At 42.4% G+C, this 27,235-nt stretch overlaps 1 protein-coding gene across 1 annotated transcript; it reads right to left on the bottom strand.

Annotated features, from left to right (window-relative positions):
- On the bottom strand, nucleotides 1–26,906 carry lmo7b (LIM domain 7b). Its single transcript, XM_061067658.1, has 29 exons — nucleotides 26,828–26,906; nucleotides 23,701–23,771; nucleotides 23,204–23,273; nucleotides 21,833–21,939; nucleotides 20,688–20,718; nucleotides 17,262–17,375; nucleotides 16,998–17,163; nucleotides 16,374–16,521; nucleotides 13,428–13,487; nucleotides 12,610–12,757; nucleotides 11,945–12,075; nucleotides 11,612–11,795; nucleotides 10,676–11,260; nucleotides 9,566–9,889; nucleotides 8,259–8,373; nucleotides 7,431–7,592; nucleotides 7,123–7,289; nucleotides 6,938–7,001; nucleotides 6,779–6,838; nucleotides 4,904–4,929; nucleotides 4,674–4,781; nucleotides 4,486–4,569; nucleotides 3,560–3,747; nucleotides 3,367–3,411; nucleotides 3,202–3,254; nucleotides 2,948–3,119; nucleotides 2,663–2,848; nucleotides 1,261–1,358; nucleotides 1–587 (listed from the first exon to the last, which is right to left on the bottom strand). The coding sequence occupies exons 1-29, from the start codon at nucleotides 26,894–26,896 to the stop codon at nucleotides 565–567; spliced, it is 3,759 nt and encodes a 1,252-aa protein (XP_060923641.1). The 5' UTR covers nucleotides 26,897–26,906; the 3' UTR covers nucleotides 1–564.
- Nucleotides 26,907–27,235: the final 329 nt, after the last annotated feature.

A 27,235-nucleotide genomic window follows, 5' to 3' on the forward strand; every position in this document is an offset into this window, starting at 1 on the left:
TAATGTTCAGTGCACTTTATTTACAAAATAATTTCAGTTAAGACACCCATTTTCATGTGAGAAATACATGTGTTATATGTAAACCACTGATTTATTCACCCCAAAGTGCACATGGTGAGATTTCAACAGAACAGTGTTTAGAATGTGCCACCGTACATCAACAAGAAATATCTGTATTTAACACTAACAGGCTCAGATCCAAGACAGCACAAAGATTTAATGAACAGAATCACTAACACGACAATAAAAGCATTAACCAAACACGAATTACAATAATAATAAATCTCTTTGCTACTTTATTTCATATATTAATCTACATTTTCTGGGAAATAAATTAGCACAAAAAGAGACAGGAAGTAGCACATTTGATTAAAAAAGCAACAATTCAGAATCTTTGCTTGTGAATCCACAGAATGTCAAGATCTTAAACCACAGAGTTTTTAGTTTCACCAACAGTTACTGTAGGAGACAAAGGTCACGGCTTGGTTGTGTGGACAGTTTCCACCCCGCCTCCACAGTTTATATTCGGCTGCTCACTCTGTGATCCGGAGCCCTGCATGTCGGTCACATGAAGGAGGAACCAGCGTCTAAAAGGTTAATTAACATCAGAGTTTTACTTGACTGGAAGTTTTGTGGACAGAGATGAAAATCCAGTCCAGTAACATTAGGTTTTAGTGTATGATCGGGATTCATTCCTGTTTTTCAAGACGAGGAATTGGCCATACAATCTTCAAAGCTGGGATTCTGCAGCTTTCAACAAGTCAAATTAAAGACTTTAAGACCTTTTATGAAATGTAAGACCCATGTCACATACGTCAGACGAAGGAATATCAAGAATCCCTGAGTTACTTAACACTTTACCGTAATTAAAGATAAGGTGAAGTAGCCTAATAACCTTCGATATCTCTTAAGCTGCAGGAAGACAGTAGGTATAGTCTCTCACGGCCACAGTGAATTCTGAATGGTGGTTTTATTACAGCACGTTATTATCTGCATCATTAAAAACTATGCATGCGGCCCGAATTTGTATTAATGTATAATTAAGACATATTCATACATATTTAAGATCTAGTACATAATACTTAACGTATTTAAGAATTTTTAAATTACGATTGATTCTTGAATTTGAGATTAGACCCTGCCAGAAACCCTGTTTCACCTGAGCAAAAAATATAACAATCTGGAGCGGTTACGACCATAAGGAACAGTAATTGAGGGGCGGGTGACATGTTGAGGTCAATCATGGAGATGGATACTCACACTGGACTTGGTCATAGCTCACAGTGGGGCTTACAGCTGCAGGTTCGAACCTGGACTCCAGTTTCAGTTCCTCCGAAACATCGGCCGCAGCCCACACACTGAGGAGGAGGAGGGAAGTGAGAAAATAATCTATTTAAGAGAAATCCAGCAGACCTGGGAACGTCATATCACCAGATTGAACACAACACTCTTTATTTTGGTATATTATCAGGGTACACACACACTCTTAAACTTCAAATCCCAGGATATCTCAAGGACCTAACAAGCCTACTGCCTATAAAAGACCCAACAGGGCATAGTGTGATATTAATCTCTTTCAGATCAAAATATTTGAATAAACAATGCGTGGTTACAGTGATGGCAGATTGTGGCCTCCTGCCTTTTCCAACACAGCAAAACAATATATCAAGACATAATTATGTGGAAGAGCAGAGACTGAGGAGGAGAAACTTGTATCATTGATTACTTATTACTGTAAATTGAAAACAAACTAATTTGTTGAGAATTTCAGGGACCTGTGGGAATCCTGTGTAGTGTATACATATTCTGAGTGCTGTGTGTGTTACTCATATGGAGCAGAGAGTTGTAGAGGTGAGTCAGTTTTTACATCTACATGCTAATGAACATACGTATATTAACCTGGTGGGGCTCTCTGACAGCGACACTTTAACACAGACTGTCTAAAAGCAAAGCAAAGCAGTGCAGTGGGCTGTCTTCGTCCTCTAGACCAATCAGAAGAATGGAGATGTAGCAAGAAATACCAGACACGACAGAAAGTGGAGAGAGAGTGTAGACGGCATGATGGAAATATAGATCTCACCCCTGGCCATTTGTTTGTTTGCAAGCAAGACTACCACTAAACGTGGAATGATACAGAATGGGTCAGGGAAAAAGATGTTCAATTTGTGGCTCAAGGGAGTCAGTCCTCCAGCCTTCCCCATTCCACGTGCCCAAAGTGCCCTTGGGCAAGATACTGATCGCCAAATTACACCCGACAGCTGTGCTATTCACAGAGAAAAAGTGCTTTCCGTAGATGCACTATATGACTGTGTGTGTGTGTGTGTGTGTGTGTGTGTGTGTGTGTGTGTGTGTGTGTGTGTGTGTGTGTGTGTGTATGTGTGAATTGCCATCTTAACTAGAAAAGGGCTTTACAAGTACAGGCCATTTATTTATTAACTAACCAACCAAAATTAGGGGAAAAAAACAAATTAGTTACGCACGGTGATTGGAGCTACTGTGACTGCACCTTAACCCAGTCATGACCTGTCACCTGGACACAGGTGAAGCAGAGACTAAGGGCTTCTATCACCATGGATGCTGCACATGTAAACAGTGTGTGTGTGGCCAAGATGTAGAACATAGAGAAAACAACACAAGAGAGGCAGGCTCGACAGTCAATTACCTGCCGTGATGAGCTGGGTCCATGGATACACATTTCGTGGATAAAATGGCTCCGGTGCTGTAGCGGGAGGAGCAGTTTCTGCTCGGAGCGCAGGAACCTGCAGCGGAGTGTGGGCGAGGGAAACCGAATGTGGCGGACGATACTGGGGGATGACGCAAAGAGTCCAGGTCGTCCAGAGACTCGTACCTGCAGGGAAAGGTCATGATTCAGAAAACATCAGGGAATCAACCAGGTACGAATCAATTTAAAAAACGAGTTTCGAAGAGATACAAAAACAGGAGCCACCTCTTCAGAGGATCGATGCCGTGGACTGGCTCCTTGGTAAAGCTGCTTCTGCGCTGACGTATCCAGCTGTTGTCGGTCAGGAGCTGAGTCCTTTTCTTCATCTCCTCCAAAATCTGCTGCCTGTCTTGCTCATTCTTAGACAGGGACGGTTCTTTTCTTTTCCTCTGATCACCTGGACCAGTCAAAGTCAGAGGGGTTAGGTCCGTCCATCACCAAAAGAGGGGGAGACATTAGGACAGAAGGGGCAGACTAACCTCGTATCTGTTTGTGGGAGCCAGCCAATGCCGGGGAAGACAAGGACTTCGCCCTAAGAGAGAGACACAGTCATCATTCGGGGGGTTTTCAGGGTCTACACTGAACTGGTTTCATGCTGATGTTGGCTTCAAGGGAAAGACACACTGAGCTTATCTTGTTCTGACCTGTGTGCAGTAGACAGCTGAGCAAAGCCACAGGATTCCACGGCCCTTAGGTGCAGCGTGAACAACATTAGGAGCAGTCAGAAAAACATGTACAATTAAATTGCACGAAATATGATCTGTTAGAATCAGCGAGGATGGAAGAGATCTGACAAATGCTGGTGATATTAAAACATGCAGAGAAAAGTGAATTCACCAGTCTTGTTCAGCGCTGGCTTCACTCTGCTGTCCGTGTGCATCACTCTGAGGTTTCCGTCCCGACTCGTTCGGCTCGTCTCTGTCAGGCCTCTGCTCCTCTCCTGCAGCTTTGTGTGACAGTGCATTCACATGGAGCTGCGTTCTGGCAGGGCCGGCACCGCCATTGGTCATCTGGAAGGTGGTCTGCTTCAAACACAAGGGAAAAAATATAGTTTATAATATAAAAATGCCTGAAGGATAATGTTAACCAGGGCCCCTCCATCAGTATTCCTAAAACTGTATTAAAAGAAAAACTGGATAGAATTTCAATGATATTCAATATTGATGAAAACTCTGGAGACCCCAAAGCTCTGCCAAGGACGAGCAGTCCCCCTTATCATCACCCGGATTTCATGCATTCATAAATTTCAGTCCCCTAAAAAATGGCTAAAAATCCCTGAACTATGAGAAAAAACAATCCCTGAATCAATCCTTGATCTGGAGCTGCACAAACATGCAATGCCTTCTCCCTTGTGTTATTCCCCATCCCTCCACAAAATGTAATGAAAATTGGTTGGAAAGTTTTTGCATAACAGATAATTAAAAGTTGTTGAAAAGAAAGTGAAAAATATTTCCAGATCCATCCCCATATCGCATCCTTCCACCAGGTTTTGTAGTTTTTGCACAATCCTGCTAAATAACAGACAAACAAATGTAGACTACAACATTACCACTTAGGCTTTGCTAATTAAAGCCCCATCATCCAGGGGCCACATTCTTTAGGGTTAGGGTTACACTTGAGGGTTACACTTGAGGTCAACATTGAAAAGCACTTTCTGTGATGACTTTATAGAGCAACATTTAATTATTACTTATTATATAAACAGTGTTAACTTAAAAATGGTCTGCAGCTAAGAAAAGACTCAGAGGACTACACAACATTACCACCGACTTCCTGCACAAGTCTGCATCTTGTTGTGCCCGGCGCCACTCTGCCTCCAGTCTCTCAGAGTCCCGCTGGTATTGCTCCTGGAATGAAAAAAAAAAACAGGACACAAGATGATAATGAGGATTAATAAAAGCAATAAAACTCCTTTTTGCGATTCTGTGTTGGGAGTAAATAAGTCTCAAACCTGTAGGAGGCGCTCCTGCTCTTCCTGCCACTTCTCCTGTCTCCTCCGATCGTCCTCCGGGTCCCACGACCAGCTGGATGAGGGGGGGCTGAGGGACGGCACCTGGAGCTGGAGATACGCAGACAGACTGTGGGCTGCAGGATTATCACAGAGCAGTGCACAGACTCTTTGAACAAACACACAGAGCGTATGTTTGAGCGGAGCTTTGATGAAGCGATGCGGTAACTTACATCAGATATCGCAGATTCGGAACCTCCTGGGTGAGAGAACAACATGTGAGCAAAGAAAACTCGGTGTGATGGAGGTCACACAGTCACCACACGGAGGCCGGGGACACATTAGCTGGGTCACACATGGGAGGTTCTCTTTTATCACACTTTAGTTTTATCCCTGACAAAAGCTCTGCTGCAACTTTCTGAGCAGCACAAAAACTTTGATGTTCACTCACAGTCATGACAGTATCTGGAGTGGTGAGGGGGTTCAGGGTCTTGCTCAGGGACATTTCAATGCACTCTGAAGGAGCCGGGAACTGAACCAGGATCCAGAGTCTGGCAGACTCATCATCTTTAAAATCCCCTAAAATGTTGTGCTTTCTCCTGGCTCTGATTTTACCAACTAGTTTAATCATTTTGTAAACGTTTTATTTTTATCTTGTTTTTACTCGGCAATAACTTTTTATTTCTGTATCTGAGCTCCAATGCTGTGTGATCTTCAAATAGCTTTAATATTTTCTTACCGTTTGCTTTTTTTAAACTGTTCAATTGTTTGTCATCATCTTTTCTTTTTTAACTTGTGAAGCACCTTGTAATTGTGTTTTGAAAGGCCCTTATAAAAAATATTCAAGTCAATTCAACCAAAGTCAATTCAGTCAATATAAACCAAAATACAAACATGTACTCGATAAATGTATTGTGTACCTGTACTGACCTTGATGTGCAGGTATCAGTTTAACATGAACAGATAATGAGCGCTAAAGATTAAACCTCTGAATGAGTTTGCTAACGTCTCCCCAGCCTAAAGATGCTGCACACAACTTCTCAAACCAAACAGTTAAGCAAAAAGTTAAGCATGCTCTAGCAATTAGAAGTAATCACACTCCATGACCACACAAATCTGCTTTGCTCATTTGCAGATCAACTCCACAACAGATTGTAGTCTATAGCATCTATGTGTACAGTAAAAAAAAAAGCAAACCCACATACAATGACAACATTTACCACATAAGTAAACCCATGGGCTGAATCCTGCAGAGCCTGAAGAGAGACGCCATTGTAGCAGGACACACATCAGATTCATTAACAACCATGAAGAGCAGCGTCACAAACCAGTCATTGTGCAAACGAATGAGGACGTAGCCAATTAAAAAGTACAAAACCATTCAGACAGAACATGGGAACGTACAGTAAGAGCGACCTGCCAACAACACACAGTACATTAGAGACATGATCGGTGCTGCCAGCTTTTTGATGCAGAAATAAAGGGGCCATTAATTCATGGAGATGCTACTTTTATAGTTGTGTGTTTGAATGCTTTGAATGAAGTTTTAGCAGGTTGCAACAAGTTCAATTTAACGCCTTTTAAGATCTATGTTGAGTACAACCGACATGAAGTCATATCAGAATCCTAGAATTTGGATGCTATGTTTTATATCAAACTACAGGCAGAAACAGAAGGTATCTGCCGAGATCAATTCTGACCAACGTGCTTACAGACCTGATCTGATCAGTTACACGTAGGTCTCATTTGTAGAATTATTACAGCGTGCTTATATTTGTATAATTGAGAAATAACTACAGCACATGCTGACAAAACACAAAGTGTGACGGGAAGTAGCATGAACTTTTACCAAATAAGACGTAGCTAAATGTATTCAAGACTTTACGGCCTAAATTCAGATCATAAAATATTAGACTTTTTAAGACGCAGCTGTTTGCAAGTTGGTCCTAAAGTTAAAAGGTCCTAATCACCATGTAATCCCGGTGCATCATCCAATTTCTTATATTCCTTCCTAAAATCGTAGCATACTGAGCATGTGCATTTGATGCCAAACAATTACCCAAGCCAAGCTCCAGCCACCAAAGCTACATTTCAAACTGGATTTTTACCTCTCGGTTTGAAAAACTCTGCCCTCCTTTTCTGATTGTTCCTAATCATTTTATTAACGTCTAACATGGGGAAAGGAAGAGAAATTACAAACTGTATCTGAGGATTTATTCCTTTCAGATGATGTGCGTCATGTTTTGATTTGTAGTGTCTGTTGTTACCTTTACTTTTGGCCGTCCTGTGGCCTTCAGCAGACCCTCCATCCAAGACTTTACCATGGTCAACCTGCGCAGGTGAAAGAAAAAACAAGATCGGCCTCATGACCACCACTAATTAAACTGCACCACCAGAAGCTTTGTGCATCCAATTTTGAAATTAGACGATAACTGGCTGAAACATTGCTCACATTGTCTGTGTGCCCGTTGAATTTCAATGCTGCGGTTTCTGTAGAGGCAGTGCGGTTGGCATGGTGATCGGGACAGCCCATAAGACCGGGCGCCGCGGCCGTCAGATTGAGGGTCATCGTGCTCTTGCCCGGCTGGTTTGGATGACTCCCCTCACTGGAGCTCCAATCTAATGACAACGACCAGCCATCAAAACCCAGGCCACGTGATCAACCGACGTTTGGGATGCAAGAGGTTAAATCATCAAAATGTTTAACCACCAGGAGGAGGTAAAAGACCAAATGGATCTTTTTTTGGCTCATTATCTCACCCTTGTTGCCATAGCGTCTAATGTCCATGCTCAGATTGCCGGCCTGCATGGCAGATGTCAGTTTATCCTTCCACTGGTTGTAGTTCATGTGTGCCACCGCCACTCCATCAACAGCCACAATCTCATCATCCACACGCAGCTGGCAGAGCTCGGCTGGACTGCCTGAGGAGGGATGGACGGAGGGAGAGGGGGGGCAGGCATCAGGACAATGAAAAAAGATGAGCGCGTGGACAGCGCGGCACAGAGGTGCCAGCCTCAGAATTTATTTGCTCAGCACAAAGTGAGAAACAAGCAGTAATGGGAGGACAAGGTTGCTGCTCGCGAGTCAAAAAGTGGGCCTGTCAAGCAAAACTGCACAGCAGCGAGTTAAGTGACACCTCTCTCACATCTAATTAAACATTTATGGTGGAGTTTTAAATCACACACACACATCCTGAATGAGTGCATCAGTGAAAACCACCCAATGATCCTTTCTCCTCTCATGGACATCATTAACATAATCGCTTTGGATAATTTGAACATTTCTCCTTGTTTGCATAATTTTGCACTCTTATTTAGCTGCACTATCATTTTGGCTCTCAAGACATTGAAGCACCAACATCCTTTTTATTTCTCCACTCTGTAACCTGAGCAGCCAGTGTGGTGTGTTCCTGTTCCAAAGTGCCGGCTGTGTGCGAAAGCAAACGAGAAGCGGAAAATAATATGCGAGCACGTCGTAGCAGAAAATGTTCAACGGCCTAATCGTCACACTATTTCAGTCCATCTACGATTAATAATTCATGTTACAAAATTACAGTAATGCAGAGTTAAATATAGCGAACGTCTTACCGGGCTGGATGAACTTTACTCTCGCTCCTGTCGAGTCCCAGTGAGTCTGCAAACCGAAGTCTGGTACGCTTTTGGGTTTAAGGGTAAGGCTCACTCTCATGTTACTGTGATCCACCTGAAACACACACACACACACACGTTAAGGTGACACCCTGTGATCCAATGTCCTGTACTTCCTGGTGGAAATCAGAGACTTGAGGGCCTGCTGAATAAATACAGGGATACTCTTATAAGTGACCACTTTATAATTTTCTGGTTTTGTTGTGACATGCAGATACATTCATGCGTGTGGCTTTGGTGAATGCTGGTAAAGCAGTGCATTGAAAAGGTATTTTAGGCCTTGAAGTCATATGGTGCACATATGAGACTCATGTTGAGGTTGGCGGACTTATGTGATGTCATTGTCGTTGTCCATGCAGCAGTTGCTCCGAAAATAGCAGAATGAGGGTCGTGGTACTTTAAGGGTGCAACAAAATAAACAGTGAAAACTATTATTTTACTGATATTTAACTTGTCAGACTAGAAAAGGACGAGTGAAACCATTTTTTATCGAAGACTCAGATCTAGAAAGTGTTAGACTAGAAGCTGAACCAGCATGAACAATAACAGACTGAAAACTGTCTTACCTACATGGATTACAATTGTTTTTACAGTGCAAAATGTTTTTCCTGCGGCAAGTCAAAATGTCAAAGAGAGTCAAAACACGTGTGGGTGAAAGAGACCCTAAGACCCAAGTTTGACATAATACTTACATCTTCCTCTACAAAAAAAATACTCAGCTATTTTAATATAAGCAATAGTTAACTGGAATAGCACTAAGAGTTCCTCTATCTGGGCCCAAAATATTCCTTATGAAACCCTATTTAAACTCTTTGAATCCAGGATCTATGAATTATTCTGAGAAATCGACTCAAATGTAGAAAAGCGTTGCAATATTAAATAAAGTGAAAAACAAATTCCTGGATCTCCAAAAATAATTGAACGGGTTCTTCCTTGGGTTACCCTCTGCATGCCTCTGTGATAATGACATTTTAGGCTGTGAAAACTGTGCCATGTATTTAGATTAACTTGTTAAGTCAGAATAAATCAGCTGAAGTAGTTCAGTTTCTAATAATTGTTCCAAGTAAAATCTCTTAAACACTGACAAACTACAGTTTAATACATGCAACAGATGTGACAATCCCTCATTAGTTTAAACAATTAGATCCTAGTTAAAGACATCACAGATGTTCCCAGCTGTTCACAGTTCAAGTGCATCAATACAAACACAGGGCACTATCGCTGTGTGATGTAAAACAACAGTTCACCTTGGTAGTTGTCGGCAGAGTGGAACTGCTGTAGTGTTGGGCCTGCAGGGATGAATAAGGTAGTGGCTGGGTCTGGGTGCAGGGCTGCTGGTGAAACCCGTTGGTCTTGAGGGAGGACTGAGTGGAGAGAATGGACCCCCCCGCTCCCTCCTCCTCCTCCACCACCACCTGATCTGTGCCACTCTGATTCATCTGGCTGGTTTTCTTCAGTCTGAGTGAAGTCCTCAGTTGACTGGCTGCAGTCTGTCTTTTAAGAGAAGATTTTGTGGGTGGATAAAGACATTTTTCTTTCTCACTGTTCAACTGCAAACCGCTGCAGTCTACCTGCAGATGAAAAAAAAACAAAAAACAGGATGATTTCTTCAGAGGGAAGGTGCAGACAAATGTGATCGCGCCATTAACTCTCCAGGCAGACGTGAGAAATAAGTGTGTTATCTTCTATTGAGTTGACACTGTTCAGGCTGTGGCAGCAGCAATCCTATTATTGATGAGGGCAAAAGAAAAGGCAACACGAGCCCCCACACACACAGGAAACACTCTTATTATATTAACTTGCTAGAGTCCATGTGGCGGACTTACGAGTCCCTGTGCACTAAACGTACACAGAGTCAGAATTACAGCCGGAGAATTAGAACTGTCTAGACTGTAAAACATTATGTGCAGCTGGCGGCTCTTTCTTTTAAAACCTCCATAACTTCACTAACACTGGAGAATTTTTTCAGTTTTGACTGTAGAGACCACTGACTGTATATAAAGATGGTCTTTGAGAAAAGTGTACTTTGATTTCTTTAGCTTGGTCCACGTCCCATCCACTAACATGGAGGTGGCCAGATTGATGACCTTGGTGACAGGTGGCAATCAAAAAGCTTTGGCTTCTCTTTTGGGGAGCAGTCATGTTGTCCATCTATATAAACACTAGTGACAAACCTATGTGTATCTACTGTTTATCTGCACCCTGTTACCATGTCCATCACCATAAAAAACAGCTGGAGTGTGACTTTTGATGTCTAAAGTGACAATGTAGGTCTATTTTGTTTGATATTTTACAGGGTATACTATTTTTCCACTAGGTGGCGTCTTACTGTGTGGAGACCATTTGGTAAAACTCACCGTGCACAGTCTCGGCAGCGACGACATCCTGGACTGCTTGGTCCCAAAGGGTCTCGCTGTGAGCGCAGAAGAGAGACGGGACGAGCCCTCGGACCGCCGGTAACCACGGGGAAGGCTGGCCGAGCCGGACCACGACACCGTTCTGGACAAGTACTTGTAGTTAGCTGCTTTTTTCCCAGCTGGCTCCCTAGTCTTCTTAAGGCTCTCTTCCTGGGACGTGTCCTCCAGAGACGTCTGATTCACTGGAGCAGGACAAAAGGTGGGAACTGCTGGATCGATGCAGGGTGGAAGCTCCTTGTGATTCAACGTAGATGCCGTGCAGGTGGATTTTGTGGCCTCCTTTGGCTGCAAGGTTGTGACCAGAGTGGAGATTTTATTTACAGGAACATTCTGGGGCTGAGCCGGTTCAGATGTGGGCTGGGGCGGAGCTGGTCTGCCCTGAGCTTTGACTTGAGTCTGAGAGCTGAAAGGGAAGTCTACCGAGGGTGTGGTGGCTCCGGCTCCCTCTGAAGCCAGGGAGGGGAAGTGGGTCTCCTCTCCCAGGATGGTCCCATCGGAGGCAGGCATGGCGCCAACCAGTGATCCCTGAGAAGAAATAAAGCACAGGCACAGAGTTTGCCATGTAACAGCATAACATGAAGATAGATTACACCCTGCCTTGCACTTTTCAAATGTTTTATTGGATGTTATAAGGCATTACATCTCTGTTTGACAGGACAGAGTGAAGTGGAGAGGGGGAAATAGAGCAGGGCCGGATGAAGTCTCCCTACATGTTCAACCACTAGCTCATTGATTGAGCGGGCACCACATTCAGCTATATCTATCAGATTCTGTTTGTTTTTTTTAAATTGTTGGTACTTTTTCCAGCATTACACAAAACAAAATGCATTCAATAAAGCCATAGTGGAAAAACAGAGCACACAGCTGTAAACTCACCTGTGTATGGGCTGAGTTGTAGGTGACGAGTGTCACCCTGGGGCTGTGAGGTGCCTCAGTGGCGTAGCCGCGGGACAGCAGAGCTCGAGTATGTGGCCGGAGATCAGAGCTGGATGATTTGGACAGAGGAGCGGTGGAGTGGAGACAGGGGGCGGGGTTACACCTGCGCGGCGGCGGCTGGTCTCTGAGGAGTCGGCGTGTAAGGGAAGAGGAGCCGATGTAATGAAAGGAAGCAGAAAGCATGAGGGGGAGGATGTGGGTCATATTACAGGAGTTCACTGCGGCTTTTCATGCACAGGGTTTTAGAGTGTCAGCATTTTCTATTGGATGTACCTCTTAAAGTGGCTCACAGCCCCATTAGTCATGGACAGAGAGCACGCATTGATCACATGCTCTCTGTCCAGCGACTTCCTGCGGTGGTCAGTGTTGGAGCTCCGGCGGCGATTCTTCCACTTTGTCAAGTCCTGAAACAAACGTATAAGCCAATGAATCTGGTGCTTTTGGGGATAAAACTACATTTTAATTACATTTTCAATATGTTAAATCTCAGACACATTGTTGTGACATAGAAAGTTCAATCTCGACCTTGGGCACTGATCTCATCAGGTGTAACCAACTCCAAACACAAGGTCCTGTAGCTGATCTCAAGCTTCTGATAGTGTCACATTATCCAGGTGATAAACTCCACCCCCATTTCTTTGAATTGCAAATATCAAAATCTCCACTTCTCCAAGAAGCGTCACTATAATTTAAGCTTTAGGGCAAAAACATTTAAATAAATTTGTATTGAGAAATCTCTTAAAATTAACTCAACTGGCCCTCAGTTGAGAATAGGGCTGGGTTGTTCATTATGGAAGATTAAAAAGGAGAAATTGATTTGAATATTCACCATATTTCCGGTGATTGACATCATTTTACATAACAGGGGCTACAGTGTCCTGTGTGTCCCTGAACTTTGTCTTTCTTTGTTTTTTACAGACCCCGCCCACATGACTTACATCCTGCCACTGAGCGTCGGTCTCCTTGCCGTCTTCTTGCTGCCACTCCTCTGCCGTGTCAGCGTCCCGACCCCCATCGTGACTGGGGTTCTGCTTGGGAAGTTTACGCACAGGGTAGAACATCGGGATGTCGCTGAGAGATTTACTCCTGTTTCACACACAGACAAAGAAACGGGACATTAAAATGAATAATGGATACGCAGAGGGAAGAAGGCATCGAAAACAACAGCACATTATTTTAGTGTCACTTTAGAACATAGTGTTGCAGAGCAAGCATGACGAACATACCAACTAGCTTCTACATGCAGACACACACAAATCACATGACGGGATACAGTATTAACTGCAGCAACGCGACACATTCTGCATTCAAACAACAGAATCCATAATCAAGTGCGAGGCGGGGGGGGGGGGGGGGGAGCTGCCATGCAAATCAAATACCGCAGCAGTATAAATGGCAGCAGATGTTGCTGTCTGGGTAACACAACAGATTTGACTCACAGCAAGTAATGGCACTGCTGCAGGCAACAGCGGATGTCAGACGTGCCATTCAGATAACTTACAGCAGCTTTTAGCGGCTGGGATATCAAAACTGACATAATTTGATCCAAGCAGCCAGGACTGTGATTACAATCAGTCCTGTGGTTTGTCATAAATTCCTCTGACATGTCACCAAATGCTCCGTCTTCGGGAACAAGCAGGAGCCGTTTGCAGAGAAATGCCACTTTGCAGCCAAGCGGAACACAAACCAGAGCAGACACGGAGGAAGCAGCGACAACACCAGCGCTGGTTTTTACACCCAGAACTTTAGGACTCACCAAATCCAGCCAGGGTTGACCTGAACGGGGGTCTCAGGCCTGACCTGGTTGTGATATGCTCTACAGAACCAAAGAAACACATGGAGATGGATGACCGCCATTATGCTAACGAATGGGTTGGATAAAAGCAGCTTATGGGATGGCGTGGGGACAACATCACGTAGCAAAGAGGCATGTAGTTTAAAATAGGATGCGACAAAAAATGGGTTCACACACAAACGATCTTGGCAGAAAGATTGAGTTTAATGCACAAATTCACAGGCTATACAGTATTTAAATCTGTTAATTGTTCCACGTCAAATCATATCGGAGCACACGTAAAAAACAGGACAGCACACAATGTGTATAAATAACTTTTTTGTTATGCTATGAGAGGGCACGAGTCATCTGATTAACCATTATGATCTAATGAGTCACTCAGCACGTTGCCGTCAAAACACCCTCAACATCATCTGTGCTATAAAAAAAAGTGCCAAAGCGACCGCCTGATAATTACAATAGCACATTTAGTCTAATAACTGCATTAAATATCTGAGAAAGCTTTTTATATCTTCGCAACAAATTATGAACCTATGCACCTTTCACATTTGTAAATCTCCAATGCATCTGTTTGACAATGTGATACATGAGTGGAGAAGTGTTAGAACTTGTATCAGCAGACTATGCAGTGTGTAGTGTGGGTATTTGTATTTGTGAGATGTTCAGTAACTCCACCAAGGAGTGTTTGTTTGTCGTTTGCAGATTATTCAAAAACGATTTTTCTACCATTACCCCTGTACTTTGTGGAGGGGCGGGGCATGACCTTAGGAGGAACCCATTAAATGTAGGTGCAGATCCGGATCAGGGGGGAGGGATAAAGGAACCTTTTAAGATTGCCAGATTTGGATCTAGCAAATTTAAAGTGATTTCATAAGGGGACTGCTGGGCCCTGGTGGAGGTTTGTGCTCTCAGACTTCCTGTTTGGTGTGGACCCTCAGAACAGAGAGTTTATTGGTTTCTCTACAATTTGATAAGGTCTCGATTTTACTTTATAAAGTGCTTTGATGATTTTGTGCTATACAAATCCATTTGCATTGAAAGTTCTCAGTGATGGTTTTGAGGCCCTCCAGTTGTGGTAAAGTTGTTTTGCATAGTAGCAGACGTCACAAGGTCAAAGTCTTCCTCAGAAGAACCCAGAGCTTTGTGGCTAGAATCACAGAAAAGGAAGAGAACATGTGAAATAAGAACATGATAAATAAACAATAGTAGCACAGGACGTCTAAACAATGTTTAGGTTTTAGTTTATCTTTTAGCATCAGTAGCACTTGCTAATGCCTGCACCAAGCAAACCAATATTTAGTTTGCTTGAAATAATGAACTATACACTTCCATTTAATGCTAAACATGAAACCACATGTCATGTCAAACTGCAGTTATATTAGCAAGTTATATTGTATGTTTAAGTATTAATTTAGCTTCAGCTTAAGTCAGACTCAAGCCTGCAAACTCAGCCATGTGATATTTCTATTCAAGCAATGCACCCATAGCTTTGAACATCAAGCAAAAGGCAACAGTTCAAAAGAGCCCTTCCTGCTCTGCCTTGTATTAGTTTGACTTAGCTGTGCCCTCACACTGCTGCGCATCACAGAGCGTTAAAAGCAGCCCACCGACCTTAAGCCTTGCATTTTACGATACCAGGGTCTCGTCTGGGAGCCGAGGTAGATCGTGCGCACGCGAGTCTCCTCTTCGGGCGTCCAGTAGCGAGGCAAGAAGCGGTCGGTATCGGGGTTGGCAGACATCTGACGAAGAGCCTGCTGCACCCGCCGGAAATACAAGTCATCTAGGACGGGGTCGGCTTCGGCAGAGTCGTCTTCCGAGTCCTCATCACAGAGGGCCCGCTGGAAGAGCTCTTCATCAAAGAGAGACTCGGGAGGAGTCGGAGCGAGTTGGGGTTTGGGAGAGACGGGGGCATCAGAGCTGATGATCACACAGGCATCGCTTTGGGTGAAGTAATAACAGCAAGAATCTTAGAAGTGATCTCCCACGTCACAAAGCTGCTTCAAATTTTAAAAAGGCACAAGTGTGACTGATGATTAATGTATGATTTATGCTAATTCACAGTCTTCTGAGGATAAGCTCACAGGGTTACACAAGGTTCGTTAAATTTTTAAGCAGCGGCGCAGGAGGTAGCGTCTCCTGGTTCACCATCAACACTTTGCATCGTCGTCTACTTCTGCAAAGAGTTGCTCTCGTCTGCTGGGCACTAATCTGAGCCGGGAGGGACGATGGTTGATCTTCTGCTCCCATGTGGGTGTGGCAGCCTCAGGCCAAACTGCCCCCCCCGGATCATATGCTACCAGTCTGGAGCTCATTCTAACACAGCCTCTAGTCACCATAGTAACAATGCCTAACGACTAATGGGATAAAGTCAACAAGAAACTCACTCGGAGGCCATTTGGTCTTTAATCACCTGGGCAGAGCAACTCAATATTTAAGGTTTCTAAATATTCAATTTGAAAAACGTGTTTCTTTATTTGTATTATAAAATGTCAACTTCATAACCCAAGTTTTAACAAGAAAACGAGACAATATATTAAAATAATGTTCACATTAACTTGCATTGGCTGATATTTTTAGGTAGTTAAAGTTGACCGACCATCTGACTCAACTGTAAATCATTATGTCTTCAGAACAGAAACCGTTTTGACAAAAATGTGAAATATGCTCCATAAGTTATATAGTTTGTCAACATACAACTACTGTCTCGCGTTTTTGTCCAGTTTCTGATTCCACAATAAAAGACTGTTTATGTTCTTAATTCAAATGAATTCTATCTAAAAGATATACATGTTTAGACTCAAAATATGAAAAACAAAATTTACAGTGGAACAGAATGTGAAAAATGCACATCAGCTATGAGTGACTTAGTCACAGCATGTGAACTTGCTGCTACCACAGCTACAGTACCTGGTGAGTGGACCGTCGCTGTCCTCTTCCTCTCGTCTTTGTTTTCTCCGTAGAAGTGGTGTTGGGATCTGACCTTTAGTCTGATGGACTGGGGGCTGTGAGGTCTCCATTCTGAAGACCTGCTCAGCTTCTGCATCACTTCCACAACCTGGAGATCACACATACAAAAGATTGGTTTTGAGGAAAAGGACGAGAAATAAAAGCTTAAAACAGACAGTTAAAATGAAAGAAAGTCTGAAAACCAGAGAAACACACAGGAGCCTTCAGTCGATGACTGAGTCTGCCACAGCTAAAGCCTTTAGGGAGATTTGTGCCAAGTATTTGACCCTCTCCCTTCCCAGACACTTATCACCACAGTGTGGAACTTGACACAATCTATCAATGACGCGCAGCGACACCAAGCACGGCGGTGACAAAATCAGAGGATCAGCAGCGTCTGGATAGAAGTTTTATATGGACTTTTCTATTCTAAGCTTTTTTTGCAGTTTCCCAATAGCAGGTAGGTTTTCTCAGGAAGAAAAAAAAACAGACTAAGAAACTACATTTGTGCCCAAATTCAAGATTCATACTTGAAATGGTGCAACGTTCACAAACTTAACTAGGAGATTATAAACTGAAATGTACCTTCACTGTTTGGGCGGAGGGCCCGGGAGTCCGGAGAATCAACACAGTCCACAGAGTTCTCCCTCTTATAGCTCCGTCTCATAGGCTGACGTTCCTCCCTCTCCGGGTACCAGCCCTCCCTGTACCCGCCGTCTCTCACAATCACGTTACTGCCCTCGTCTAGGGACTGGATTTAATAAAGGGCAGGCTCAGTATGAATATAATAAAAACTAAAAATTTACAGGATTAGGATTACAAACCAAAGAGGCTAGAGGAGCAGCTTACCTTGGACAAGGCCAAACCTAAGAGTCCTTCAAAGGCCTTGAAGTTGAGCTGAGGTCCACTGTAGAACGCGTCCAGGTGAGCTTTGCGGCCCAACCAGTAGATGGTGATCAGAACCTGAGGAGGATCACAGGTATGAACATGAAGTACACAAGTGCACTCTCCTGTTAAAAGAACACATTGAACTTGATTATCATCTTTTCAATTCCAAACAACAACAGATATTTCTGCGATAACATCTCTCCAGAACATCATAAAACTAAACTTCCAACGTATTCCGTCAGAGATACAGGACAAAAGCGGCAAAGCACCGATGCTACAATGACTTACCTCTCTGCCTAAAAACCCACAGAACACAGTTCAATCGAGCTGCCAGCCCACCCCTACCACTCCGACAAAAATGGCCATCAGCTTGACAGACGGAGCAAGACCCTTTTCCGCCCTCATTTTAAAAGTGACAGCAAAGTGCTGCTGTCTGTGACACTATCATTTTGCAGCCTCTCCCCTGTCACAGCAGGTTGGACAGCGCTGCCAGTTTGTGCCTGGTGTTTCTCACCCAAAGGGGAAGGACAGTACACTGTGAAAGTCCTGAGGAAAAGCTGAGCAGTGCTGCAGTCAGGAAACGTTTAGAAGACAGACAATAAGGAAACCCAGTGGTGCTAGAGGCTAAATGCATCTATCGGTATGCTACCCAAGGCAATGCTAACATGATAAAGTTAGAATGTAATGTTCCTCTTGATTTAGCTTGTTTGACTAAAATGGTCTTTTTAGGTGGTGTGAGCTTTGCAAAAGGCCAAACAATCCTACACACATTTTTCTAGTTTTTATTAAAGACACATAAGGGTGAAATCTGCACCAAATTTGATCAACGCCATAAATGTCAGATTTTCTTTTTCATGCCAAGATTCAGATACAATTTCCTGAGAAATTGGCAAAAACAATGAAATTGTCCTTGAATAAATCTGCACCAGATTAACTGGGCTGGTTGATGGCCCATCCCTCCACCGAGTGTGGCAAAAAAAAGGTTCCGAACTTTTGTTGACGAAAAAACAAACAAAACGAGGAATTGACAGCTATGATTAGTTTTTCTGGTATTTAGTATTTTCTTGCTCGCCAAATTCAAATTTTGACATAACAAGAAAAGTCAGTGGATCATTAAAGTGACTCAAATTCATCCTGAGGGTGTGTAGTAAGATTTTACTGTTGAGAAATGTCATTTAAACCACAAAAATCCACCTCATTCAGACAAGACCTTTGCAGCATAGTTAGTTTTCTGAATCTACATTCCGACTTGATTACCCCAGATCTGATTCAATAAAAAATTGATGATGAAAAGAAATGTCTTTAATACCCTGTCGGAGCCTATAGGCAGATGCTGGGTTGGTGGAGGGGTTGAATCAACAGTCAGCGATACTGACGCAGAGGAGCAGAGGCATTGAGAAGTTTAAAATTAGCCTATTTAGCATCCAACTTGAGAGGGTGTGTATGAGAGAGGATGGTTGAGAGTGAGGCATGTGAGCTCCGTTTGTGGCACGAGAGGAAAAGTCAGAACATTACGATGAATTTTCTAAGAGCAGTGTAGGTTCGCCTGAATTTCCTGTCAATCCATCCAATATCAGTCTGGAAGAAGAGTAGTGGAAGGACTGATACAACCATCCCGGCAGCTATGTCACTATAAAATCTCTAGAAAGGTATCAAAAATGTGTCTGTGGATAAACCAAAGGACATTTGTAGCCTTCTGTCCCTGAACATATGACTCATTGTCCACACAGCATCAGCCATTAGAAACACTGTTTAAACACATGGTCTTTAAAAGATCCATTCAGAACCCCCACCCACGGTCCAGAACACTAGTGGCATCAGCCAGACACCTGTCAACCATTAGTGGAGACAGGGAGTAAAGGCTGTGAGATATGGGCCTCTTACTGGTATTTAGACTTTCATTTTTGTAGCAACTAAAGCGTTTTGGACACCATTTATTTCTCATTTGCCTCGAGGCGAGGGATGTATTTTTGACGTGCTGCCCCTCTTCTCCCTTGCAGAGCGGCAGCCTCTGCTGCTCGGGGAAAGCCACAGCACAGAGTCAGACTCCCCCCGTCTGTCTCTACACAGTCATCGTAGAGCAGACTGAAAATAAAGATCCATGTCGGGCCTGGAGAAGATTGGAACGGCTAAATATTTGATAACATAATGCAAGTTAAATGACCGATGAGAATTGAGTGCTGATAAATGCATGTGTATGGATTACCAATCGTTCTTGATCAGCCTCTGTAGCAACTGCTTTACCGCTCGACTGAAAGCTAAATACAGGTATTATTTCAGTTCTAGCCATTGTAGAGAAGCAATATAATTAAATAACTATGCACAAAGACCCTTGATAACGTGTTGCTTTAAAAAAATTAGAATAAAGAGGAAATTATGATGATTCAAGCCAATTTGAGCCACCGACGCTAAAATTAGTTTGACTCTTACCTCATTTGCACAACCTGCGTAAACAAACATTCAGGGCTTTTTCTAGCTGTTAACATGTACTGTATGAATAACTCAGCTTCTGTGGGTGTGTGTGTGTGTGTGGTTGGTTGGAAACCTGAATGGAAACTGTTGCTTTCAATGGCTGCAAATTGACCCTAATTGGTTGATTCAAAGAAAAATGCTACAACCATTCCAAAGAAAGAGTGCTCCGACAAACAGCCTCATTACAGAGTCCATGTCGTCGGCCATTGTGTGATTCAAATGAGGCTCCGCAGATAACCAAAGCACCTCATGAGCTGCGGAACATGTAAAATACCAGCGGTGCACACAAGCGTGCACATATACAGAAGTCACATGTTTGCAGATTATTACTGTTGGGAGCGACACGTTTACAGATACAGTTCAAGGCACAGTGATAAAACATAAGTCTTCCCATTGGCACAGACCAAGTGATGGGCAATGCCAGCTTATTGTGATGAGCCATGAAACAAGCCCCTTGACCATCATTCACTTTGGATTCTGGAAGAGTCTTGATGCTGATGGGATGTTGGCATCAGGAGCTGGAACCAACGTGATACAAGTGCTGGTAATTGGGTTGATAAATGAGATGTTGGCGTCGGATTGTCTCTCATGTTGCAAAGTGATTAGAGTGTTAATGTAAAACTCATCGGCCATAAGAGGGAAATCAGAAAAGCCTCATGAAACACATTCAAATTCACAAGACCCTTGTTTTTATTTTTGAGCCGCACCAAATTGCTCACACTCATAAACAGGCTGATTGTTTTGCATCAAGATTCATGAATTATTCTAACAGATTAATGAATATGTTGAAAAAGGCCCAATCTCATAATGATAAATGGTGAAAAAAAATCCTGTACCGCCCCAAAATAGGAATAAGCAATCCTGCCAAATAACAGAAAATGTTGCAGAGGTAAAAAATTGAGAATTCAAACTTACATTTTTCAGTCTTCTGCTGCTTTCATCGCGTCTGAAAGAAAAAATAAGAGATAAATCATGCTGCACTTTTACAGTACGGCTGCATGTACAGTGACACAGATGCAATAGCTTTGCCTGTGAAAAAGATAAAGAGACGTTCGAGCGACATTTAAAAACTTCTCATTTGCAACTCTCAACTTATCAGCATTAAAAGCCAGCAGGCCATCGACTCGCACAGCAGCCGCTTGTTGGGCAGAGCTCAGATCTTTATAAATGCAAAGAAGTGATGGTGCTAAAACACAAACCTATAAAAACAGGTGCTGCAGTTAAGTGTGTGTGTGTGTGTTCCCCATCTCACATTACACAATAATGTTTCAACTGCTTTCATAAGCAGTATGAGATGACTTTAGCTTCGTGACATAGGGCATTATCCTGGTGGAAGTAGCCATTAGAAGACGGTGAATTGTGGCCATAAAAGGAAGCACATGCTCAGCAAACTATACTCAGACAGGCTGTGGCATTCAAATGATGATTGCCTGGTATTAAGGGCCTGCGAGTGTTCACAGCCTGGACTCTTGACACAGGCGGGTAATAATGGATTAACGGCGCTGATGCCAAATTCCTACCAGCAGAAACTGAGATCCAGCTCTGTTCAATGCTGAGGAGAGGAACCTGATGTGATCTCCTGCCGCAGCTCAGCCCCTTCGCCTCAAGGTTCAACAGGATGCAAAGAGTGGTTATCTGAGTTACCCCGTCCTTTCAATTCAAATCAGTCTCCTCTGACCTCACTCATCAACACAGTGCACCCACAGATCTGCAGCTCACTGGGTATCATACATAAAACTCAGGAGATCAACAGTTTCTAAAATCCAATTATTTTTTCTATTCTGATGTTTTAATGTGAACATTATCTAGGGCTGTGCTTGCACATTAGTTATACCAAAATATATTGGACTTTTGTTATTGCTGTCGATCAAAATTGTATTGAGATAATCATTGAACATATTGCTCAGTCATTACATCAACTGATTTGCTGATTGGATAACTGCATGAAAAGGTCCGACACATTAAAATCATTGTGCAAGCACATTAGGTAAATGTATGCTTCTCTGTGTAGTGGCTTGATCACACGTGTGCACACACACGTCTGGAGTGACAGTGTTCACCTGAGAGTGACGCGAGTGGACAGGTCTTGCAGGTCTCCTGGATGAAACAGCTGGGACTCGTTCAGTCCCAGTTTCCCGCAGGCTTTCAGGAACACGTTCACATTGTCCTGGAGATTCAATATTGAAGACACAGTTAATGAAATAAGAGCATGGGAAAAGAATAAAGAGGTTGGCGATGATGTTGATTTAACTGGCATCATGTATGTAAAATGCCATAAACCAACCTTCTGGTAAAAGCACCAACAATAAGCACTCAAAATAAACTGTTCTCAGATGCATTTCCTCTATAACTGTGGCCTCTGTGAATAATTACCAATTTATCCATTAATCTGAACTCTTAGTAGTATTTTTGCAAAAGAATTTCTCTCATATTGAGTACAACTGAATGTGAATGAAATTAATTCTATATGTCCCTATATTATATAATTTTGTGATCAAATATTTTGCAGACATTCAACCTTTAAACAGCATTTTATAAAATTTGGATGCAAATCCTGAAATGGAAAATGTCAATGCATCAGATTTCATCAGCTTTGGCCTATACATATAAACTGTGGAAGTTAACTGAACTTGGCTGTTGTCTGAAAATATTAAACTCATTTTGCTTGGTGCTGCACATACTTTAATGCTTAAAGAGACACTATGTTCGAAGGAGGAAAAACCAGTCTGGATTCTGTAGTAAGCAGCAAGCTAAGCATGAACCACCAGAGACTTCCCTTCCACTGCATCAGAGCTTAAATAACGACATCACCCAGGGAACAGCAGCCAACATCTTAGTTTGTTTATACATTAATCAATTTAGAAAACTACATTACACGCCGGCAGTCACGTTCCAAGAACTTTTAAATGCAGTCAACAGGTTAAACATGCACAACCACCAGTAGGGTCCTTTAGGCCATCAAACGGTACTAGCAATTCTCTGCTACACCTCAGACAAGATAAACCAACATCTAAGGATCCACTGCCGGGCTCCGTCCAATCACTGGCCCCTGATGGATGGTTGGAATTGATCTTTTTCTGCTCTTGCTTTGGGCAGTTTTAGCAATTATACTTGTATGAAGCCATCAAAATACAGCCCAAAGGGAAAATAAATAAATCTGCATGTGTATTCATGCCTGATAAAAAAAACATGTTCAGCAGTTAGCTTGTGGTCCTCGATTCTGGATCATTTGAATTGTGGCAACACCGTCTCTCGGTGCCTTGGACAGGAAACCACACAATGTGTCAGACTTGCTGGCAAGCAGGTTTCTTCTTTTCTTTTGTACTCATAACCACAGGAGTCAATTATTAACATAGATATTTCACACTGTTCAACACATTAGGACAAGAAAACAAAACAGAAAAACAGACCAAAAACACTTAAACACTCACCAGGCCAGCGATGGGAGTAGACAGCCTGTTTACTCTTTTAATGATGCCGGGTTTCAACTGGTTGATCAAACTAGAAGTCAAAACAATAAAGTAAACAGTTTAAGAACATTTTAACTTTGTGCAGCTCGTGTTTGAAAATCTAAATAGTAATATAACCAGTCTTATTCCTCAAGGGAAACTTAATATATTGGAGTTTAATAATCTTGAACTTCTAGTAAAGAAATTTCATTATGAAAAGAAATTTAACAATAGAAAAAAAAAAAAAATAGTGAATTGGCTTGTATACCCGATTGATTGCATTGTTGAGTGAAGAGATTTAAACTCATTTCTAATTTGTCCATTTCATGATTTTAATTATTGGAATATGGCTTTATAGGTTTGTTTAGGGAAACTGAAGCTAAACTTATTATCTCGACTCTATTGCAGCTATAAGTTTACATGGTAATTACGCCGGACTCCGTTACAAACAACATCCAAGTTCGAGCATCATTACTCACTCGCAGAGCAGGACTCCATTCTCCAAGGCAGCTCGGAAGTCACTGCAACCAAACAACTTTCCAGTCACCACCTACAAAAAATGTAAAATTAAAAACTGCATATTTAGGATTGACCACTGCATTTCATTTTTATCCCACCATAAATATGCGTTCAGTTTTGTCTTATTTGTTTAAGGAGTAACTACTTCCAGTTTCCAAGACTGGCTATGCACTTCTACAAACTAGTGGACAAAGTCAGATGCTCACAATATGACAGCTAATCATAAGGATATTACATAATTTATTTAGACAAGCTTTTCCACAAACACCCAACTTTTGTCTGAAACAAAGAGTCCAACCTAACCCTGATGATTCCTCACGTCTGCAGTAAACACGAGGCAAGAGGGCTTTTTGTAATGAGGACATAAAAATGGGGCTATTAAGGTTCAACCGAAGGCCCCAGAAGACTATTCTTCTCACTAATTAGTCCCCCCAGGAATCTACGATCACAATTCATTTCTGGTGGAACTGGGCAGCGGGCACGGAGCGCAGGCCTCTCAGTGGAATCAGATAAACAAAGCAGTGCCAGATGAACAAAAAGTGAAAAACTTGTGGTCAAGAAGATGCTGCGTGTTCCACAAACTCTAATTGGTCATTTCAATAAGCAACTTCCCAGAAGAAACCACGGATCCAACAGACCTCAATAATACATTTGTTACATGCAAACTTTTCGGTTTCTCAAATCCAAGAGGATATAGACTGTGCCATTAAAATATACATGCATTAAAATATAAATGCATCATTACTGAATCTGTGTGATTCACTTCTAACACGTCGCTCATACACTCATGTTAAATCTAGAGCCACAATAAGATGATTAATTGATTAATCAACTGAGGAATTGTTTTCACATATGCCAAACATTTGCGGTTCCGAGCAAACGTAAAGATATGAAGCTTTTCAGAGTCGGACATTAAAAGAGAATGAATCTTCTTTGGAGTTTGGATTCTAAGACATCAGTTTGTGATTTTAGCATTTTTACCTCTTCCAAAGAGGTCTCTTTCCCTCCTGTCACTTTGTTTTGAGGCAAAATCACACAAAAAAAAGAAACTACTACTCAACTTTCCAGTAGAAGAACCCATTAAAGTTTGGACCAGATCCTGATTAGGGGCAACTTTCTCTAACATCTTTTCCACATTTTCACCGTTATCCAAGGGGGTAGTTAGTGTACATACATTTCTTTTTAGACAAAAGTATTAACTGAGAAGATAACAAGCAGATTAATAGCTAATGAGTAACAGTTAGTTGTAGCCATATTGACAGTAAAAGGAAAACTGGTTAAAATGGAGAACATTGATCTAAAAGCAGAAAAGCACCCGATTGTAATGCTCTGGGTTTCACCAGAAGCTAATGACCCGTTTACATAATGTAGAAGAGGCCGATCCAGTCCCTTCTCATTTCAGTCCAGTGGGCACTGAACAAACATGTATGTGTAATTGCTGCATGTACTGTGCCGATGATAAACCGCAACATTTTTTGGACACATGGAAGCTTATTATACTCCAATCTATTGGAACACTGGGATATTAGAGGAAACATATTGTCACCATTGAGCATTTCCTTAAAAAGCAGCATGCCCTGCTTTTCTCCTCACTAACACACAAAAGAACACACACACCACCACACACACACAATTCATCAGTGCAGGAAAGTCATCGGGTAAAATTGGTATGGGCTTACTGCCAACGGAGCTCTGGACAGAATTCTCACAATGATCCACTCATACGATGCACATTAATGGCCCCCATTAAGCAGTGGTCAACACTCACTGTGCCCATAGTTTACAAGTTGTATTCATTTGTTATGATTGGAGGATACAACTCCTGCAGCGTTAGGACAGGAGCAGCCGCCTGATACCGAGAAAATGCAATCGCTACAAAACCACATCCTCTACAAAGCGTGTGCGACAAAACCTTCCTATCACAAAGCAACAGTTAGTGTGCAAAGAGCCGGAGACAAGTCATAGCATCCACATCTCAGCAGACAGACAGATAAGACAAAACACACAGATAATAATGAATAACTGTTTCTAATCATCTGCTCTCCTATGTCCCTCAAATGTTCTGAGTCGCAGTCAAATCAAGTTTATCTGGTGACCACAGAGGAGTGTGTCAGGAGCTTCTCTTACCCAAGTCTTGTCAAGGTGGAATTTGCATTTTTGACTAAAGAAACAGTCAAGGTTTATGTGTGTTGAGTTTGAGTCATTACAAAAATATGAGCATCAACAGGTTTACAGTTAAATTGCCAATGATACAGACCACAAACAAGTTATTGTTCATGCTGAAAGTGTTTGGCTAATATTAAAATTCCTACCATCTCCACAAAGAGAGATCTATCCATATCAGTTATCCTTGGGGTCAATTTCACTCTAGCAATTTAAAACCCCAGGAACTCATTACAGTCAATATTTTAAATACATTCCGTGTGTCTTTGTTGACTACCCACCCACCCACCCACCCCTTATATGTCCAGAACACCTATGTGTCCATAGATATACAAAAATTGCCATAAAATCTTAACAATTGACCTAAACCTTGAAAAAGGCCAGGAACCGCATTTATGACATTAGCAGCACCAAGTCGGCACCCTGTCATTAAGTCAAAGGAAAACAGGTCAAGCATTTATTTAGAGACATCAAACATTGACTCAAAGGATAACAGTCTCCCTGAGGACCTGAGAGCAGCCGCAAGGGTTGAAAGCATTTAAAGCTTAAATCGTCCTTTGAGCATCCCTTCACGGTTGATAGACATCATCCATGTTTTAAATGTTTTTCAACTATGTTTTTGATCATGTTTAACAAACATATACATTTAGATTTTATAGACCCATTGAAAGCATTACATTTATTAGAAGCACGTTTTTATCCCATTTTGTCATGATTCTTATTAGTTGTTTGTATTCTTGGCTTTAAACTTCACTAACCTGTATGAAAGTTACAGTTTGATAAATTGGTTCCTAAGAGGGTTAAACACTTAATTCCACGAGTTGTTTGCACAGGATTAATTAAATAGAAACACAAACACACATCTCAAACTGTGTTGAACAACCAGAAGAAAACAAAGAGCATTGATGAGAATGAAACGTGAACCTGGATCCAGCGCTGGGCCTCGTTGAACGCGTGTGCACAGCTGACACTGGTCTGCTGACGCCACTCCATCTCTCTCCTCTGCACGGGCTCTGGGGAGAGTTTGTGTTGTTAACCACGAGGCACCGCAACACAACACAGACACACACACAGGAACCGAAAGGAAAACTCCTCAAACAAGTTAAGTCCATGTCAACAAACACGAAAGAAAGTGTGTGTGTCCGCGTGTCCACTCACCTGCAGCTCCACTGGGGACACGTCTCCGCTGATTGACTTTAACTCTCATCACTCACCGCCAGCTCTGTCTGTGCGCCCATTGGCTGAAAACAAGTGGGCTGGAAAGTTTCCGCCCACTTCGCAACAAACTTTTTCTCTTACTGAGGGGGAGGTTCATCAGAGTCATTGACCCTC

The sequence above is a fragment of the Limanda limanda genome, chromosome 3 (genome assembly GCF_963576545.1).
Source record: "Limanda limanda chromosome 3, fLimLim1.1, whole genome shotgun sequence".
NCBI lineage: Eukaryota > Metazoa > Chordata > Actinopteri > Pleuronectiformes > Pleuronectidae > Limanda > Limanda limanda.

Excerpts from the sequence above, each read along its gene's own strand:
- lmo7b (XM_061067658.1), bottom strand. The coding sequence starts at position 26,896 with ATGGAGTGGCGTCAGCAGACCAGTGTCAGCTGTGCACACGCGTTCAAC. Across the intron at positions 4,570-4,673 it reads AGCAGGAGCGCCTCCTACAG|GAGCAATACCAGCGGGACTC; the intron begins GTTTGAGACTTA and ends TTTTCATTCCAG. Across the intron at positions 3,412-3,559 it reads GCCAGCGCTGAACAAGACTG|GGCCGTGGAATCCTGTGGCT; the intron begins GTGAATTCACTT and ends GCTGCACCTAAG.